The following is a 20,793-nucleotide window of genomic DNA, read 5'->3' as shown; positions in this document are numbered from 1 at the left end:
TGGTTCCAAAAAGTGAAATCAGGTGAGTTCGCATTAAAGCGTGAAGTGAGCAAATGTATCTCCCATCCCTACCAAGAAGCCGCCCCCCCCCCCCCCAATTTGGCAGAAGGAAAGGATTTCCTGGAGTGTTCTTGTGATCGTTGATGCCCGGTGAGAAGGCCCCATCTTGGCTCGTCCTAGATTGACATCACAACCCAACCAAATGGAAATGCACCTCCCCCCACATCGCCAAGGCTTTTAAGTTCCCCAGCAAGTGAATCCATCAACCTCCTCCCCCCCACAGCCCCTCATTTAATCATAATAATGAAAGGTGCAAGTCGCTATTAATTTGAATGTGTTCGCATTAGGACTGCACTCAGCAACCAAGAAGGCAAGGCCATTTTCCAAATGAACGTTCCGGGGCCATAAATTGAGAACTACAGATCTGACCGACAGCAGCCCTGCCCGATTCTTTGCAGAGAAGCACTTTACACCCCCCCTCTCTCCCTGTCTCGTCTCCCTAATTAACTTGAAGTGGCAGAAAAGAGCAGCCCTAAATGTGGAAAGAGGCAGCTTAAAAACATATTTGATTCATTATAAATAATCTTGGATAACGGGAAGGTTGGGGAAGGGCTGGCTGGCGTTGTGACAAAAGCCAAAGAGAACAGCTTGCAAAAAATCGAACAAAATAAATACAGGAAGCCGCCTTATACCGGGGTCAGACTATTTGTCCGACGAGTTCAGCAGTGTCTATTTCAGCCTTCCCAAATTTGTCCGATGAGCTCAGCAGTGTCTATTTCAGCCTTCCCAAATTGCCACCCTCCAGATGTTTTGGACCTCAGCTTCAGCTTCAGCCAACATGGTCAGGAATGCTGGATGTTGTAGCCCAAAACATCTGGAGGACTTCAGGGAGAGGACGGCTTTGCCCAACAGCAGCACTCCAAGGTTTCCCCATCGCCTGCTACTGGATTCTCTTGAATTACATCGGGCTGGGCAACATGTGGTCCTCCAGATGTTTTGGCCTACAGCTCCCATGGCCCCTCACCACCGGCTATATTTATTTATTTTAGGTTGTTTATTAATTTGAAGTATTTTTGTGCTGCTCATCAGCCAAAAAGGCTCCCAGAGTGGCTTACATATAATCAATTAAACAAGGCGCCCTCTGCCCCACAGGCTTCCGACCTAAAAAGACATGACATACAAGGAAAAAATAACAGGGAGGGAAGAGGGGGGAAATTAAATCTTTCAGTGGGGCTGGTGGAAAGGCCCGGCCTTCCCTCTCATCTCCCTCTATATAGCTGCTGGAATGGCTGCCGCTGGTAACAGCTGAGGGAGGAGGAGTCTTCATGAGGGAAGTCTGATGGGAGTTGGCTAGAGCTGATGGGAGTTGTAGGCCCAAATCTGCATGATCAGAAGTTGTCCACCCCGAATTACATTTTTACTATAATTGTCCTGCAAGGAGCTCAGGTTCCCCTCCACTTTTATTCTCACAACTAGCCAGCAAGGGAGATTAGGCTGAGCGATAGGAACTAGTCCAAAATCACACAGGAAGATCCAAGACTGGTGCATGAAATGGCTGGTGTGTGTGTGTGTGTGTGATAGGAATGGATTTTATAAATTCGGTTCTGTCTGCATTTCACTGATTGTCAGGTGCCTTCCGTTTTGTCGTCCGCTCATCGGTGGAATGGGATTCTTTCCAATTTCCCGAATTTGTGCAAATTTGCACATGCAAAATGCACAAATCTCCCCATACGTAAATTCCCCCCCAAATGCGCATATTCATGCTTTAGCCTATTGGGGAAATGCACATTTTTGGCCGGCGTTTTTGTATTTGATGTATTTTTCTACAACTAGCGTTACTCAAAATTCCAGAAAGTTAAAAAAGAAAAGGAAAAAGCATCCACAAGCCCACAGAATATGTGTGAGTCAGAAAAAGCCGGTCCGTTGCAGAATCCATGTGTTGGGTTCATAGAAATCCAAACTCATTCGATTCCATTGTGGATTTCTCCAACATCCCGTGTGTGTGTGTGTGTGTGGTCGTGGTATGCCTTCTTCATCCTGGGGACTGAGTGCACCCAACTGGGAAAGCATCACCTCTCATGCTGCCACATCTATTGCTCCAGTCCTCGTAGATAGGGCTCCCAAGTGGTGACTTCCACCTGACTGCAAGCATTTGATAATTATCATGTAAACAACACTTCTTTACCATCTAGCTGCATTGCAGCAGGTTAGCAGTGGTCATTGTTGCTTTGTGACCTCCCCTACTGTACTGCACCGTAGTAGGGCCTGTAACTCTGTGATAGAGCGCATGCATCACATGCACAAGATTCCGGGGTCAATCCATGGCATTCCCAGTCAAAAAGGTTATCACGGAGCTGGGATGGGGAAGAACTTTGGAGACAACCTACCACGCATCGAAGCAGACGATACAGGGCTACGTGGACTGTGTCTCCCTGTCCCATGAACAAATCCACAATGATATCACCGGACCGGGCGCTCTCAAGGTGGCTCTGCATTCCTCCTACCACGAGAAAATAAACCAAAAGCTAAAAGCAAGAAGCAGAAGTCTCTCTGTCTCTCTCTCTCCTGCTCCCAGAAGCCATGCAAATTGATACATTGCAGATTAAATACATGCCACACTCTGCACCAGTTCTTGGCCGTTAATTGTCAAATGCCACAGAAATTCGTCGCTTTTCAGGGACTGTCAATCCCGTCTAATCATGGGAGGCACTGAAACACGCCAGCCTGACAGTCCCAGATCGAGACACACCGAACTCCGAACGCAGGCAGATTGCGCTCACTGCTTATGTGTGAATCCACAAGATGCCAGCCCCCAGTGAGGAAGGCAGATGACCGGGGGCGGGGGGGAGAGCGCGCGAGAGATCACATACTGCAGTCCTGGAACATCTTGATGCATTACAGCACTGAGGAAGGGGGGGGGGCACCAGTGGTGAAGGTGGCACATCCCCTGCTCCCAAAGTGCAGTGTGGGCAAAGAGGGTGCATTTCATCTGGGAACAAGCGAGGATCCTGGATGCTTTTGCAACACTGCAACCTCTGGCTGGGCCCCACAGCATTTGTGGGGGGGGGGGCTGCTAGGTCTCTGTAGCAGAAGCAGAGCCCTGCACAGAGAAGGAGTCATAGGTTCAAGCAAGAGCATCACCAGGGTTAAAGGGATCTTGGGTAGAAAGGCTGGGAAAGCTTCCTGCTTGGTTCAAGGGCACCCAACCGATCTTCTGCCAGAGTAGGCGCTCTAGGAGGAGACGGACCAGCGGTCGCAGTCTGTCCAAGGCAGCTTCCCAGGTTTAGGGGTGCGCTCATAGCTCAGCAGCAGAGCAGACGGTTCAGCTGACTTGAAAAGGGAGCGATGAAGGAGGATGGCTCTTTGTCATGGTGGCGATCTAACCACCATGGGCAGAGGAAGTCTAAGCTTTGATGCCAGTTTCTGGGCGGTAATAGCAGGGGAGGGTTGCTGCTTCCGTGCCCTGCTACTGAGATCCCCAGAGGCACCATAGGACGCAGAATGCTGGATTAGATGGATCCAGTTTCTCATCCATCAGGGCTCTCTTTATGCTGTGCATGCAGAAGCGCCCCGGTTTTAATCCCCAGGACCCCAGTTTATTTATTATTTATTTCATTTAAGTATTTGTCATCCGTAATTTGATACATTGGGATTTGCCCCCGACAGTGTAATCCTACACTTGACAGTGTAATCCTACATTCAGTTCGATGGGGCTTACTCCCAGGTAAGTGGGCCTAGGATTGCAGCTTCAGCCTCCCGCAGAGCCTGGCTCTGGTGCTGTCCATGGTGCTGAAGGAGGAGAGACTGGTCTGTACGATAGAAGTATTCATTTATTATTTTTCATTATTACATTTCTATTCATAGCTAAATGGAACCTCCAATTTCAGAGGCAGTCTACCTTTGAATAAGAGATGCTCGGAGGGAAACCAACAGGGGCAGATGGATATCATCTTCCAGGATAGAGAAGGAGAATACTGGAGTAGATAGCCTTTGGGAAAAATCTGGGAATTTTTTAAAAAATGTTCTAACCCAGGCATATCTGGCTATCGGGGTCAAGACCCCCAAACACAGGTGACAGCCCTACCACCTCTCTCCTTAGGTTCTAACCAACAATCGAGGGTGCTCCCTCCACGCCAGTCCTAGCAAGTGTCCTCTGGCACCATGTGGCAGTGGGAACACGTCTGCTCATCAGCCGTTCTACCATTTATACATCATAGCGTCACTCTGCCCGCATTTTAGCATTTAACGTGCCTTAGTTCGTGATCCTTAAAAGCTGAAATTAATGACAATCTTGCTGCTGCTCATTAATAATTGCTTCGTTACTGTATGCGATTGCATCCTCTCGACAATAACGGAGTTTGCACGGGTATTTCTAATTATCTGGCATTTCAGCTCCTTAATGGAGGCCCCCAGAATTCCTTTCCGTGGAAGGATTACGGGCAGAGCCCAGATGACACAGCACAGAAAAGGCTCTGTGCTTCCTGTAACACCAGAGTTTATTAATCATTCAAGGAAAGAAGGAAACCGGGGCATTAATTGGAGGTGTGTGTGGGGGGTTCTGACAGTGCAGTCCTATACTTTACATGTCAGCTCAGGAGTAAATCCCATTGAGTTCAATGAGGCTTACTCCCAAATAAATAGGCATAGGATTGCAGCTGTTAATAGTTTAACAGTGCAATCCTATGCATGTTCAGACAGAAAAAGGCCTATGCATGTTTAGACAGAAATGAACACATATCTACAAATACAGAATAAGTCCTTAACAGGGAATTACATACCAAAAGAAAGGAGAGGGAGAGAAACACAGACTTCACACCAGCCTTTCCCAACTTGGTGTCTTCTAGATGTGTTTGGCTACAACTCCCACCATCCCCAACTAGCATTGGCCACTGAACGTTAGAGTCTAAGATACCTGGGGTTTGGGAAGCTGAAAAACAGGATTTTGCGGGTTTTTAACAGAATCACCATCAGCACCACCAGAACCCAAATGTTTTGTGGGTCTCTGTGTAATTTTGCAAATGGGAGTCTCTTTGTTCGACTGCGCTCAAAGATCGCCCAAATCTCTCTCTTTTGGGTGCAGGCAGGGGGAGAAAGTAAGAAAAAGCAGCGGTTGCCTGCAAACTGATGGCTCGTCTCTCATCCGCGACTGCGATGCCTGCTTCCCCCACCTCCACTGAGGCCTGGCAGGTGTATTTGTGGGTTAGCGAGGGAGTGCTGGGGGAGCCTTAGATACATGAAACTTCCAGGAGCCCTCCTTGTCTTGTTGGGAAGATGAGGAGGGAGGGAGGGAGGGAGGGGGGACGGGGAGCTGGAATTACAACCTACTCAGGTAATTAGCAAAATTCAGAGCACACAGATTTCAGCTCGCACCGCTGGAACCTGTCACAGGGGAGCCGCTAATTAAGCTGGCTTCAGAGATGGCTGCAAACGCTGCCGCAGCAGAACTGAAACACCGCATGTCGCTCCTTAGGGGTCCGCTATGTTCTCGGTACCTCTTTTGTCCCAAAGATACCGTCTGGTAGCACGCCGAGGTGAACTGCTGCTTCTACTACCAGGGACAGAAATCCCACAATCACACGCAATCCCCAGGCATGCAGAACAGAGGGGTCATTAGAACACAAGAAGAGCTGTACTGGATCAGACCAAGGGCCCACCTGGTCCAGCATTCTGTTCACACGGTGGCCAACCTGCTGCCCACAGGAAACCCACAGGCAGGACAGGAGCGCATCAGCACCCTCCCGGCCCTGTTCTCCAGCAAGTGGTGTACAGAGGCAGACTGCCTCTGATATTGGAGGTAGCATACAGCCATCAGGACTAGTAGCCACTGATAGCCACCTCCTCCAGGAATGTGTCTAACCCCAAAGTTATCCAAACTGGTGGCCATCACTCCATCGTGAGTCCTTCCTTTGATCTGGCCTGAGTCTCCCACCAATCAGCTTCATGGGAAGATCCATTTGGGGGGTCTAGTATTATGAGAGAAGGAGAAAAACATCTCCTAGCCACTTTCTCCAAAGAGCAGGGTCACTTTGCAGTACTGACTCGTGGGCCAGTACTCCTTTTCTACGCTCACTGTGTGTACGGAGCTGCCTTGTGCCTAGCTGCATTGAACTGATCTTAGGACTAGAAAATGACAGGTTACCCCAACAGAGCCGAAGGCAGAAATCCTCAACAGAAAACACCATATTTCTTCAAGTGCGTCCAGATGGACAGCCCCTAGCGCTTACCAGTCCAAAGGCATCGCGCAGCTATTCTGCCTTTCCTTCTTGAATGGATTTTTTTTTTGTGTGGGAAGAAAGAAGACAGAAGAAGAGGTGGGAAAGCACGGGAGGGTTACAAATGGATGAGGCTGCCTGGAGCCGGTGAAATCCCATGAACAGGGCAAGGAGATTGCGCAATTACAGCTCACAGTCAGAATAGACTCTTTAAACCACTGCTCATTTCCCTGTCTACGGTTTGCAGATCTCCCCATGCTTCCATGGGCACTGTCCTGGCAAAGCAGTAGTGTCTAATAGCTGACACAATCCATTGTAGCACCAGCCACGCTAAACAAGTATCAACTTAGCAGTCCTGGTTGGAGGCCAAGAAACCCCGGCTGCAGGAAAATCCAATTTTATGGGAAGGATTGGAGCAGAGAGGCAGGAAACTTGCAGCCACTCAGATGTTGCTGGACTCAATCTCTCGCGCACTCCAGTCAGCAGGGCATATCATAGAATCATAGGGTTGGAAGGGGCCTACAAGACCATCGAGTCCAACCTCCTGCTCAGTGCAGGAATCCAGGTCAGAGCATTCCTGATGGGTGGCTGTCCAGCTTCACATAGAACAGTAGGGCTGGAAGGGGCCTACAAGACCATCGAGTCCAACCCCCTGCTCAGTGCAGGAATCCAAGTCAGAGCATCCCTGATGGGTGGCTGTCCAGCTTCACATAGAACAGTAGGGCTGGAAGGGGCCTACAAGACCATCGAGTCCAAGCCCCTGCTCATGGTCTGGGATGATGAGAGGTGTAGTTCAGCAACATTTGGAGGGTCACATGTTCCCCCACTCTGGCCCTACAAGAAAAGACTAAAAGTGTTTGTGGGCTTTTTCCATTTAGGTGAAAGGCTAACTGAGGTGGAAAGGCACAAGACAGGTCTATGAAATGATGCACAGTGTGGAGAAAACGGACAGAAAGATTTTTTCTCCCTCTCCCTTAATACCAGAATGTGGCGTCGTCCAACTACACTGAAGTGGCTGTGGATTCAGGGCAGAAAAACAGAAGGACTTGTTCATACAACATATAGTCTGTAGATGACGAGGTGCAGGGATGGCTAGATGGAACCTCCTTGTCCAGAAGAAGGGTACCTCTGAATTCCAGACGTTGAGAACAAACAACAGAAGAGGGCTATTCAGCTCATGTCCAGGGGTGCAGAACCTCTTTCAGCCAAAGGGCCAAATCCCATTTTCAAAGAAGCTCTTGGGGGTCGCATTCCTGTGGTGGGCGGGGCCAAAGTCAAAAGGGGTGCAGCCGAATACAAAAATACCAGCATATTATAGCTCAAAGATCTTACTGCCAGTAACAAAACCTTAGGAGAGGCATTTCAGCCTTTTATATTGGAAAAAAACAAACTCTGGGAAACCCCTAAATGATGGGTGGCTGGGGGAATTGGATTTGGCCCCAGTCCCAAGGTTTTGCATCCCTGGGCTAGGCACTATGGGAAACAGGGTGCTTGACTCGACTGGCTGTTCACCTCACCCAGCAGCGCTCTTCTAATGTTCTTCATGTAGGAACCCCGTAGTTAGAGCAAAGACCAGCCTGATGGAGTGCCTAAATAAAGCAGCAGCAGCCGGGAAGGAATAATTCTTCATTCCTTTCCAGGCTCCATGGAGACATTCAGCCGGCACTAGCCGCAAGGGGAATTAGCCACCCCTTTCCTGGGATGAGATCTTTCCTGCCGGTCTGCTCCTAAATGCCTTTCTGGAGGAACTGCGAAGTTTGCCCAAGTGAACCTTCCGTTCCTCTCGGTGCACCTGAGAGCGGCCTTCCTCACTTGTAGTTTAAAAAATCTATTGTGACTTGTCAGAAAAAAGTGAATAAACGAGGGCATTATTTTTTCATTCTGGAGCTCAGCGTCTGTTTGTCTAATCAAGAAGGAGAGCCAGGAAAGTCAACCACGGTTGACGTGCACATTTTATTTAACTTTTCCTCTGTCAAAAGGAGTTTAAATGTGTAATGAACAGGCCGCGGCGATTTGAAATATAATCCCATTACTCTGATGAGATTACCAAGGCTAGGAGAGTTCACAAATCATGCTTAGGGCTTTTTATAGCTAGCATCACCCTGTTGAGATTTTTACATTTAAAGCAAGAGGTGTGCAGGGAGAATAAAACATGACAGAGACCCCTTTTTAACTGTTTGCTCACCTGGCACAGAGGCAGCCAACTCTGAGCCCAACTCAGAGGAGGGAATGGGACTGGCCTGGATCTCTGTGTTAGCTCCAAAGATGGGCCTCCCCGAGGCTAGATTGAGGTGGTAGAGTCCTATGGTAGGAGAGGGGACTATACCACTTCAGATGTCTTGCCCAACAGGCCTGTCCAGTGCTCTGTATGCCCCAGAGTCCTCTGTGAAACATGGGGGGGGGGGAATCGTATTTTAAATTATATTAAAAAAGACCAGCAACTCCTTACAAGTGGAAAACTAGCATGAAAGGACATTGGCTAGATTAGAATCTTTACCCCTGTAGTTGTAGTTTTCTGCTTGCGGGGATCATCATCATCAACAACAACAACAACAACAACAACACTTCATCATCTTCATTATCAATAATAACAAAAGTACAATGTAGGTTTCCCCACTTACTTGCAGGTGGTGCAATGCATTCTACCACCTCAGTGCTCTTCTACCTGGTTCTGACATATATGTAGAACTAGTAAGACACTCCTGCAACAAGGAAGGCAGGAAAGCAACCTAGTAAGCCATAGTGCTTTGGGGCAGGCTATTTGCCAGTTACAAGGCATAGAATTCCCTGTCCTGGGAAGACAGCTTAATTAAAAAAATACCAGTTAGAGATACTTGTTTAAATACGGTAAGTGGTGTATAACTCTATTAAATAATAATATAATAATAATAAAAAGTAAGTTGCTAGTCCATAAGGTGGTGGAGGGGACCTTAAAATGCATTGGTCATGCCAGGTAAACGCGAGGAAGCCAGTCAGGTGCTGAACATGACTCCCTACATCCAAGGTCAGACATCCAGGATCTACTCCGGCTTGTGAGATCTTTTCCTCAGGCACTGCCCACATACACCTTCAAGCCTGGCCGCTAGGAACTTGCACATTAAAAACGAAGGCGCAAAACTGCTCAGTTTCACCCTTCTTTACACGGAGCCAGAGGCTGATCATCAACGCCTTGGCTCTTGGCCTTGTAATGCATTTTGAGGGGTTGAGGCTTTATGGCAGCGGTCTTCACGCTGCCTTCCAGGGAACAGCAGGGCGCCTCGGAGAAGTTTATCAAGGGTTCCAGTAACGGTGTACACATTTTTCAGAAAGCTACCCATCTTCTCGACACAGGCTGCCCTGAGAGCGAGTCGAGGTACCTTTGGACACAGTCTCAGTTCACATGGGGCAAAGGTTAAGTCCCAGTGGGACTGGCTCCACGTGTCCTCCCAGAATCCTCTGGAACAAGCAGGGCATGTGTTCCTTGCAGCAGATGTGCAGAAGGGCGCTCAGCAAAGAAAGCTGACACTGAGGGTGGGGCGGGGGCACTCCAGGCAGATGGCTTGAGAACCGCAGCTCAAGAGCAAGCACTTTCTCCCCCGAGAGCCCCTCTTCTTCCTTTTGGTGCGTCGTAAAAACACCTGCCTGCTCAGAGGAGCAGCAGAGGCCGCGGAGAAGGCCATGCGGCGCCCAAGCCGATGATTTAAGCAGTATTAATTTCAGCCGAAGCTCCCTCCTGAAATGTAGCAACAACTCCGGGAGGCAGATTCCTCTGGAAATTCATGGTTCCATTACAGACGTGTCTCTGTGAATAACTGCCCCCATTAATCTTAGCCGGGCTGCACCCAAGCATTGCCTTTAATGAGGTTCCTTCCTCCTGTTTCTCCCAGAGGTTGGGCTCCAGAGCCTGGATTTCCCACACCCTGGGCACGAAGTGCTCAAGACTTCGTCTAGGCCTTGCAAGGAGGAGCCCGGCAGGAAATGAGCTCCTTCCACAATATACAAACCCAGGTCGTGGCAATCGGCAAGTAGCTCAGGCCTTATAATTTAGGATTCACCTGATCACCGGTGGAACGCACAAACGTCCTCCCAGGGATCAGAAGGGTCCATAGCACCGTAGAGATGGAAGCTCATGTGCGGCCTCCACAGTGCTGTCCTGTGGTTATACAGGATTATGCTATGACAGCATGCGTGCTCTCTCTTCTGGCATTATAGGGCAACTGGCTCTTTAAAGAACTTCTTGCACAGCTGCCATAGCGGTGGCTTGTTTTAGCGCAAGGCAGAGCTGTGGCGTCTGCACGAGCAGCGTTTCCATTTCCTCTCGAGATTTGAACTACTAGTCTTCCAAACATGCGAATGCATGCGGGCTATGGCTACTCAAAGAGGCTAGAGGGACCCAGCCCCTCAAATTGGATTTCCAGCATCATACTTGCCATTCCCAGCACAGCTGGTGGGGCAGAGCGCCTACGAAGGCGAGATGGGAAGTTCCCAGTTCAAATCCTGTCCTGGCCACAAATTCACCACATAATCTGAGGCAAGCCACCATCTCTCAGCCTCAAGTCCTCTAACTGGAATATATTGGTGGGGGGAGAACAACAATACTGACCTACCCTACGAGGCTGTTGTGAAGGTTACAGAGTTCTGGTCTGCACACACTGGAGGATGAGGTGGGAATAAGGTGGTAGATGGCAGGTAGGGGGGATTCCAGTCCTTCCACAACACCCCCAGATCCCTGAAAATGAGAGCATTATGTCAGGATAGAGAGATTCTATCCCCTGTCTTGCTAGCATTCTATGTGCAAGGAGGTTTTTTTTTTTCGGCATTAGAGGAAGGTCACCCACGTGGGGTCTTAACTGGTACAAGCTCATTCTAGCAACTCATACCGCTGCTCGAGAGATCCAGAAAAGACAATACATTTCCTACATGAGCATCTATTACAGGCTTGATTTAAAAATGAAAAGAAATTGCAGCCGAGCTCAGGTGTGTGTGTGTGTGTGTGTGTGTGTGATTGCGGATAGCACCACAGCTGGCAAGGAAAGGATATCCGATTCTCTCCCGTGCTGGTATCCTCCTGAACCTCCCCTTTAAGGTGCCATTGCAAATGCCACCGTCAGCAACAACCAAGGGGGAATGAGGAGGAATTTTCAGCGCGTAAATGGTGCAGGGGGAAGTCAGAGACCCTTACTCCTGTGGTCCTCCTGTTCTCTACAGCTGTAATTTCTTTTTTAAAAATACCATCCCAGGATAGACAATCACATCACAACACACTGTCTTTACCAGATCTGAGATAACAAATGCCCACGCTAAAAAACGCTGAAGAAAAATTATAAACATTTTCCCATCTCTCGAAGGCAGAAAAGCCCTGCTCTTCCTTGCATCCGGCTCACCCTAGATATGTCCTTTATCCCCACTGCTAACCACAACCATGTGCCCCACCTGTACATTCCTGAAAAGAAAGAAGACTGGGCAAAAGGAAAACAATGCACGGATTGAATGCTGAATTCGGGACAATAATATCAGGCCGCTTTCCCCACCCCTGGAAGAACCAAACACTGAAATTAGACCTTGATAAAGAGTACAACTGGTTTATTAGTAGTAAAAATTGATACATTTGTCCTACAAGTAAGTTTGTTTTTAAGAAATTTGATCAAGTCACAAGTGATACGTTTGTGGGCGTGCGTGTGAGACGGATGGAGGCCGTTCCACGTTTTCGCCTCTGGGCTTTTTGCGGATCGCTTAACCAGCCGGCGGCACCTTCCCTCGCGATTGCACGTTAGAGAGTTTTAGAAAAACAAACAGACAAACAAGATGTCAAGCCTGGAGGGGCCTCTTCTGGGCGCCAGCCGCAGGCCTCGGAAGCCTGGCCGTCCTCTTTTGGGTTGATATGGCTCGTTGTTTCCATGAAAGGGCAACGCCCGTTGCCCAAAGTGGCCTTGTCATGCCGACCTGGAAAAGAACAATTTCTGCCCTGGTTGGCCACCGGCCTTTAGCAGCCAGAGTGCGTGAGTCTCCTCCTGTTCCAGGCGGTCGGTCACATCGCCTGCTTTGGCCTGGGCAGGCAATGTCTCTTCAGTTTGGCTCCAGACCCGCCTGGATTTCACTGCTGTCCTGATTTCTTCTCCTTCTGGAAGCTAAAGCTGGTCCTGCGACTCAGTTTCCTTTGTTTCTGAGCCAAGTAGTCTGCTCGGGATGTACTGGCACGGGATTCGAGGATATAGTTCATCTAAAAAAGTGATGGGGAAAGAGGCGCTTCAGTTCTAAGGTGTGTGTGTGTGTGTGTGCGTGTTGGCCGAGACTTGGCTAACTGCATCAGCATTTTCACACGCAGCACAAACACTCCAGTTCTTATGCATGTTTACCTGGATGTGCGTCCCACTGATTTCAAACAGGATTGCAGCCTAGGACTTTTTGCTGCCTTGCGCCGTTTTCGCATGCTGATTGAGAGCTTTCCTGAACAAGAGGGTTTTTATCCTGCATTTCAGCTTTAAAACCAAGCCAATGTACCTTGGAAAATGATAGCCACCCATCCCAGTCTTGGCTTCGACACTGTGCCACTTCTGTTATTTGCTCACTCTATTTTTGTATTCATGAGGGCTAGAAACTTGCTTTCTTAAACCACTACCCAAACACCCAAGAGCTGTGTTTCTCAGGGCGCTGAATAGTGTGTTTACCACATCATTTTTTGTGGAGGGAGTGGTTGAATACTGTTCTGCATAGCTGTGGTACACAGACACCTTTTGGCCACAGAAATGCTCTTCCATATGCCACAGTAGTTGTAAATATTGCTAACAGCCAGCTGACTGGCGTGCAAAAAGGATCGTGGAATTGTAGTTGACCACGAGCTGAATATGAGTTAGCAGTGTGATGTGTCTGCAAAAAAGGCAAGTGCAATTTTAAGCTGAATCAAGAGAAGTATAGTTTCAAAATCACAGCAACTAATAGTTCCACTGTAGTCTGCACTGGTCAGACCTCACCTCAAATACTGTGTCCAATTCTGGACATCACACTTTAAGAAGGATTCAGACAAATTGGAATGGGTTCAGAGAAGGGCAACAAAGAGCCAGCATGGTACAGTGGCTACAGTGTTGGACTGGGAGTCGAGAGATCCGGGATCGACTCCCCACTCGGCCATGAAGCTCACTGGGTGACTTTGGGCGAGTCACAAACTCTCAGCCCAACCTCCCTTACAGGGTTGTTGTGAGGATAAAACGGAGAGGAGGAGGATTACATACTTTGTGTTCCTTAAGGAGGAAAAAAAGCGGGATATAAATGTAATAAACAAACAAGGATGATCAGGGACTAGAAACTAAGTCCTACAAGGAAAGATTGAAGGTATGTTTAGCCTTGAGAAGAGAAGACAGAAGGGGGATATGGCAGCACTCTTCAAGTACCTAAAGGGTTGTCACACAAAAGAGGGGCCAACTATCATCCTAGACTGCAGGATACAGAATAATGGTCTTAAGTTACAGGAAGGCAGATTTCGGTTGAACATGAGGAAAAGCTTCCTAACTGTCAAAGCAGTCAAACAATGGAACCAACTGCCTAGGGACACGGCTGGCTCTCCGTTGCTGGAGGGATTCAGGCAGAGGCTGTTTGAACTGGATTCCTGTACTGAGCAGGGGACTGGACTCGATGGCCTAAATAGCCCATTCCAACTCTAGGATTCTACGAGTTAGTAGAGGCCCTGAACAGGAGTTGAATTTGCTGGCAACGTCTTGACCCACGTCTGAGTACAAGGTGTCCTGAGAACCCCGCAAACAATGGTTTTGCTGGGACACGCTGCAAAGGAGTGTGGAAGGGCAGATGGGAATATACCCTTGGGAAAACCCCTCAGATCACTGGAGGGCAAACTACACACCCCGATCCAAGTAAGGTTAGCTCCATACCCCTTCTCTATTTACCCTGAGGAAGGGTCATCTGCAGCAGAGAGGAAAGGGAATGGTTAACCCTTCCCTAGCCAGACGCAGGAGAACTCACACACACATGGATCCGGAAACCAGTGGAGTGTAGAGGGGGTGGGGGGGAAGCAGTTGCTCTGCTCTCTGCTGTTTCTTTGCTGCAAAATCTCCCCCCCCCCCCGACTCTGCCCAGAAGGCCCTCTCCTGTGGTGTATCCTACTGACCGACGCCTTCGTTTCGGGTGGCTTTTGGCAGACTGGTTGAGCTTTACCATTGGCTGTTAGGATTTATGTTATTTTTTTAAGCAGCAGTTTCTGGAGTTATTGGGTTACACTGTGTTTCTTGCGACACTTTAGGGTGCAATACAATGCAAGTTTAGACAGAAAGAAGTCCTACAACTCCCATGCATGGCTGGCTGGAGTATCCTGGGAGTTGTAGGACTTTTTTTCTGTCTAAACATGCATAGGATTGCACCCTTAATCTGTTTTCTAATTAACTTTTACCTGAGCCACTTCAGGCACAGAAACAGCAGCAGAGAACCTGCTGAAACAGACAGACAAACGAAACATGGAATCTCAGTCTCTTTAATCTTGAGGGGGCTGGTTGTCTCACCCTCTTTCACTCTTCCATTCTGTTCCTGCCCTCTCTCCAAATTCTCTCTCTCCTTCTTTGTGGAGGTATGTGGGATGGCATATGGGAATAAGGATTTAATGGGAAGAGACTGGGGTGATGGTGTCTGTAATGGGTTTGTTACTGAGAAAGTAAAAATCTTATTTAAGGGGGAGCTAGGAAATCCTTCAATGACATGCCATTGGCCATGCCAGCTAGGGATGATGGGAGTTCAAGCCCGACACTCTGGAGGGTGTTGGATTAGGAGAGGCTGCTGTAGAGAGAGAAGTCTTGTTACAGATTTTTAACTTCTTGTCCTCATAGAATATCCCCAGAGAATCCTTTTCAAATCTGTCTGGCGCCAGTTCACAGGAGATATGGATGGGTGGAGAACGGGTAGATTCAGGAACCTGAAAAATATTTCCCGATTGGGATTTTCCCATCAATTCTCACCAACTTGGGATTGCCCTGGGCAATTTTCTATGATGGCTGTATGCCATATAGACCTCGCAACCGCTCTTTAAGAACCAGAAAACTGGCATCAATTACACTCTGACAAATACTGAGAAAGGACCAGGCCTGATCCATTAACAATCTACAATAAAAGGGGTCCCCCTTCCTCCCCCCCGGCCGGCCCTTTCCTGGCCCTTTCAGCTATTCTTACGCATCTGGTATGTTTTGGCACATGTTACTTGATGAAGGCATTTTTAAATGATATTTAACAAGCTGGCTCTTCCTTAAAATTTATTATCTCCTGGTGCTTGGGCAATAATCACATAGATAATTTTAATGGAAGGTTAATGCAAAAATCAAAAGATAAAGATGCCCTTTGCTCCGCCATTAGCTGGTTAATATGCTGTGGCGTAAAATCTTGCCCAATTTTATGCACTGCGAGGTGTTTCTCTTCCGTTGCAGATTATGGCTGGGGGTGGGGTGGGGGGGTGGGAGTGGGGGGAAATATATACGGACGCTTTGCAGTCAATAAAGTCTCGGGACCTTTGTTTCTTGATCTTGCCAAGGATCTAATTTGAGAAGTCTGATTCCATCTCTATCCCTTCACCTACAGAAATAATCAGGGAATTTGAGAACCAACCAATGAAACAAACACACAAACATTCAAATATACTATCTGCACGTTGTGTATGTGGCATGTGACTTGGCTCACTTGCACGAGTTGTCTTACTCAGCTTCCCTTCAACCAGTATCAAAGTCAATTTAATTTATTTTACATGTTATCCCACCTCCATTTTATCCAGAAGCTCAAGCTGCCATACATGGTCCTCTCCCCTTCCTCCTCACAACAACCCTGTGAGGTGGGTTAGGCCAAGAGAAAAAGTGACTGGCCCAAAGTGATTCAGTGAGCTTTGTGGCACAGTGGGGATTTGAACTCGGGTCTCCTTAGTTTTAGTCCAGCACTTTAAACCCCCCTCCCCACATTGGCTCTCAACGTTTTCTCTTGGCCTGCGTGCCCCTCAAATATGATGGATGAGGCTCACTTTTTCTCTGCACTAGAACTGGAGGCACAATTCACTCTTGTGCTCCAAATGATTTGCAGTTAATAATTGACCTGCTCTCATAAACACCCACTCCGTTGTATTTCTGCACGAATCACTGTCCTGGGTGTGCCCCTTTATTATTGGAAAGTGACAAACGCAGACCACTGATTCATGCAGAGAGGCAACAAGCAGCCTCCACCCAGGGCAAGCAATTCTACAGTGCCTTTGCATCAATGTTTGAATGACCTAATCGCACCCGATTCTGTGTAGAGAGACTGCGAAACTACCCGCCTGTCCTAGGGGAGGGCTGATGGAAGGAGGTTAAGGCCATAGTAGTCAATCACAAAGAGGCACAGTGAGGAACCTCTTCTGATGGTGAGTGCTGTGGGTTCCCAGGAGCCTTTTGTTCTTTAATGAAGGAAGGGATTTTTCATGGCATATGGATCTCTTAGTAGCTCTCTGTGTGATTTGTGGTAGATCCATAAGGATTTCTGACTCCCAGCTGTAACTGCACCACCAACAAAAAGGCACCCCCCCCCCCCAAATTAAGTGGCTGAAATAATGAAAAATTGGGGAGGGAGGACCAGGAATGGATTTGTCAGTGCAAGCCCACTGCTGGAACTGAAAACAAAATCCTGGACTCTGCAAGTGCTTAGAGGCCTCCTGTCTCTTAATTCAATAGCGTATGTCTCCTCCCTCACTATTTCACACCTGGCTCAGGTTGGTGATCCTACAGTGTTGAAAGTTGCCCACCCCTGCTCTTGGCAAGGCACACGCGCTTTCGTTCTTACAGTTTTAAAGCCTCGAGGGCTAGGAACCTTTTCTTTTCCTGCTTCAAATGAAAGCTGAGATTCTCAAGTTGCGAACACCCAGTACTACATTCAATGCAGCCAGCACCATTATGGGAAATGGGGGCTCCTAATTCCAGTCAGTCTTTTTTTGACCACACAAATCAAAAGGAAGAGGAGTTGAAAAGGGATGGATTTACCCCCTACTCCCACCCAACCTGCCCTTTTAGGGTTCCAAAAAGCAATGTCAAAAACCTTGAAGAATGCAAGAGCTTCTGTACAAAAATGAGAATGGCTTCACTAAAGACAAAGGAGAGAAATGCATGCTGGCGACAGAAGTTTGCATTGAAGTCTCTCCCTGCTTGGGTGGTGGGTGAGAACCGAGATTCCTTAGCATATGTCAGTTATTGAGCACTTCCATAAGCTTTACACACACACAAAAATGTTAAGGACTGGAAATGGCACATAAAGCTTATCACTCGAAAATTTTAAATTGCCATAAAAATAATAGATGGCAGAAAGTTCCGCTTAACCTTCCAACAGCATTAGTGCCTTCGTTTCAGAAAGTAAATCAACCAGGACGTACAGCAAGCTGTATTTCCTTAAATAAAAAAAAGTAAAGCGTTGCAATAAAAAAAGATGTGTTTTTTTTTTTTTGGAAGAATGCAAATATCTGAATGGAAAGATGGTGTGAGGGACCGGAGACCTGCTGACGGCAGGGGCCAGTGCAAAGGGGAGGAGGCTCAAATGCTTGGAAGGAAGCTCACTCACTCCCCAATGATCTCGGAGCTAAAAAAAAAAAAAACCCAGTCCCCCAAAGTTATTCAGATGTCAAGAGCAGGCTTACGCTTTTAATGGAATGCTCCTGAAATCTTTTGAGTAAGACGAACGGCAGCAATAAAGACTGGGCACCAGCACAGTGGGATGCATGTTTAAATATTCCTCGCTCTGTTCAAAGAATGCTCCCATTTGTTAAATCCTTCACGAAGAGCCCAGCAAACGTCCACATTGCAGAACACCACGGTCTGCAATGTGGACGTTTGCTGGGGTCCCGCTTTGGCTGGAGCCAAAGGTACATGGTATTGGGGCGGGGGAGAACCCTGTGCCCATCTCCAGTGAAATGAAGGAACAGGCATCAAAGCCCATGTGGAGTCCATTTCTGACTGCTTCTGTCCCTGTGATAGCACACATAGATAGAGGCAGAAGAAGAGCACGTAGGCTGGAAAGTCTGGGTAACGAACTAAGTACATCTGAAGAATATTGGACCTATGCATACCTGTCAGCCCAGTGGTGTGTGGGTGACTGCTGTCCACCCCTTCCCTTCCCCCCATTTCCTTTTGGAAGACTCAGCTGCGTTTCATCCAGTAGCCTGTCCACCCATAGAGAAGGCCCCAAGTGCTTGCAGTAGCGACTGGTTCAAACAGTGAGTACAGACACACATGTCTAGAGCGCCCCTTCCAGCCATTTCCTTACTCTGTTTTCCAGGCAAGGAGAGTGCTGCTGGTGACCCGCTCATGTTCTGGCAGTACCTTGCTTTTTCCTGGCACAGCGGGGCAAGAAGAGAGCTGGAAGGGTGCTTTCTACTGATAGATGCAACAGGCATCCAGAGGCTTCTGTTCGAGGGGACAGGCTTTTATATGGGCTGGACTTCAGTGAATTGCAAATTCTCAGGGCCTGACTGATCGGTATTTGAGATCAGAAAGAGATCTTTCCTTCAGGGCTTTTTGCTTTCTCTTGTAGCATGTGGCTTGACTTGCTTATGGGAGACTTTTGAGCTATTTCCTCAGTGAACACCTTTCCATACCACACATGATCTCTGCTTGTGGCAAACGATGGCTGGAATTCCCCATTGCTAGACGGAGTGAAGCATACTCCATGATTGCACAGTCTCAGAGTCAAACCCAGGGCACAAACATCAGCATTATTGAGTCTTCCGTTTGTTTCCTTTTTTAAAGAAGCAAGTTTCTAGCCCTTAACACTCCAAACGTGTGAGCAAAGCTCAGTGAGTTCTCTGAAGTCAGAACATGGAGGTGGCAGGGGAAGGCAGTGCTGAATAAGAGTCCCTGTGGCCAGCAGGTGGGGTTTTCTTGTCAATGATAGACATTTGGTTTCACCCACGAACGCGCCAACACAGGATAAGCCAAAGCATCCCTGAGATAGGATTTTCAGTCTCCTTTTTAGGCACAAACACAGCCCTGCTGTTAGAGTAAACCCCTCCTGGGGGAGAATGTCGCCCTGGTGGGATTGTGAAACCTCCCTCTCCAGAGGATGTGTGTCAGGCTCTGTGGGCCTTAAGTAATGGGGGCCCCTGCACCCATTGGCTTCTCCCCGTTCCACCAGGGCTGCTGGTCGGAGGAGGAAATGGAAGGCAGTTCAAGCCAGGATATAACCACACATAGACCAGCATCCTTGGGAGCCAGGTGACCCTGGAGAGCCAATCCCCTGCTGCTGCTGTTACACAGTGCCACCCCTTGCTGTGCTCCTTCGAGGGAAGCCACAAGCCTGCCCTCTGCGCATCTAGAGCTGGGATGGGGAACTTGTATTCCCTATGAAGGGCTGTTGACCCCACTGGTGTAGTGCTGGCCTGTTTTTAGCAGCAGGGACACTTATTTATTTATCCGATTTGTACCCTGCCATTCTCCCAAGAAAAATGGCACTCGAGGCAGCTTACAACCATAAATGAAAGGCGATGACATCACAATTATAAATGAAAGGCGTTGACATCATCTGCCACCGTCCTCAGACATCCCTGTTCCCTCTGAGCTTAGCTGCAACCCTCAGAATAACTGGGAGGAAATGAATGTTCCCATCACCAGGAGGTTGTTCTTTGTTGTAATGCAAAGGATTTGGGGTGGCTGGATATTGAATGGGCAATTAAGACCCAACAGCTTTACAAAAGACCTGGTCCTGGTGGAGATGAAAATTGCCACAACTGCTTTGTTGAGACAGATCAGTACCACTACCTGCAATTTTTGGGCTCTCCTGAAGGGCGTGGTTATGGGGACTGTCATGATGAGAGCTTGCACGTCAACATTTACCTCTGAACCATAAGGACGTACGAAGAGTCATGTGACATCAGACCAAGGGTCCATCTAGTCCAGCATTCTGTTCACACAGCGGCCGACCAGCTGTCAACTGGGAACCCACAAGCAGGACAGGAGTGCAACAGCACCCTCCTGCCCATGTTCTCCAGCAACTGGTGTACATAGGCTCACTGCCCCTGGTTCTGGAGGTAGCACATAGCCATCAAGACTATTAGCCATTCATAGCCTTCTCCTCCAGGAATTTGTCTAGCCCCCCTTTAAAGCCATCAGAATGGGTGGCCATCACTACATCTTGTAGTAGCAAATTCCATAGTTTGACGACATGCTATGTGAAGAAGCCCTTCCTTTGATCTATCCTGCATCTCCCACCAATCAGCTTCATGGGATGACCCCTTTGGGTTCTAGCATTAGGAGAGAGGGAGAAAAATGTCTCCCTATCCACATTTTCCACACCATGCATGATATTGTGGACCTCTATCATGTCTCCCCTTACCCTCCTTTTTTCCAAGCTAAACAATCCCAGCTGTTGTAACCTTCTCTCATAGGGGAGATGCTCCAGCCCCTTGACCATTTTAGTTGACCTTTTCTGCACTTTTTACAGCTCTACAATATCTTTTTTTAGGTGCGGTGACCAGAACTGTACACAGTATTCCAAGTGTAGTCACACCATAGATTTGTATATAAGGGGGGGGGGGGATGTCAGCCACTGGTTGACCCATGGGAAAAGTAAACCGAGGGACTCAGCTGATGGTGGGCGGAGCCAGAGCCCG

At 48.2% G+C, this 20,793-nt stretch overlaps 1 protein-coding gene across 7 annotated transcripts in view; it reads right to left on the bottom strand.

The window, feature by feature from the left end:
• Positions 1 to 297: 297 nt before the first annotated feature.
• The window catches only part of MAPKAP1 (MAPK associated protein 1), a 234,658-nt gene continuing 214,162 nt past the window's right edge, over positions 298 to 20,793 (bottom strand). For 4 of the 7 annotated variants that reach the window (XM_084820720.1, XM_084820721.1, XM_084820719.1 and 1 more), the window contains 2 exons: positions 10,799 to 10,920; positions 298 to 8,914 (listed from right to left, as the gene is read on the bottom strand). In XM_084820720.1, the coding sequence (XP_084676846.1) occupies positions 8,863 to 8,914; positions 10,799 to 10,920 (174 nt within the window). In that variant the 3' untranslated portion in view covers positions 298 to 8,862. Of the gene's footprint in view, positions 8,915 to 10,798; positions 10,921 to 11,759; positions 12,412 to 20,793 lie in introns of those variants that run through there. The other 3 variants (XM_084820723.1, XM_084820722.1, XM_084820725.1) reach the window with 1 other exon arrangement.

The sequence above is a fragment of the Heloderma suspectum genome, chromosome 14 (assembly GCF_057233095.1).
Source record: "Heloderma suspectum isolate Gila_16-S chromosome 14, 16-S_ref, whole genome shotgun sequence".
NCBI classification, from domain to species: domain Eukaryota; kingdom Metazoa; phylum Chordata; class Lepidosauria; order Squamata; family Helodermatidae; genus Heloderma; species Heloderma suspectum.
The sequence above is the reverse complement of the archived record's forward strand: the minus strand, read 5'-3'. Positions and strand labels throughout refer to the sequence as shown.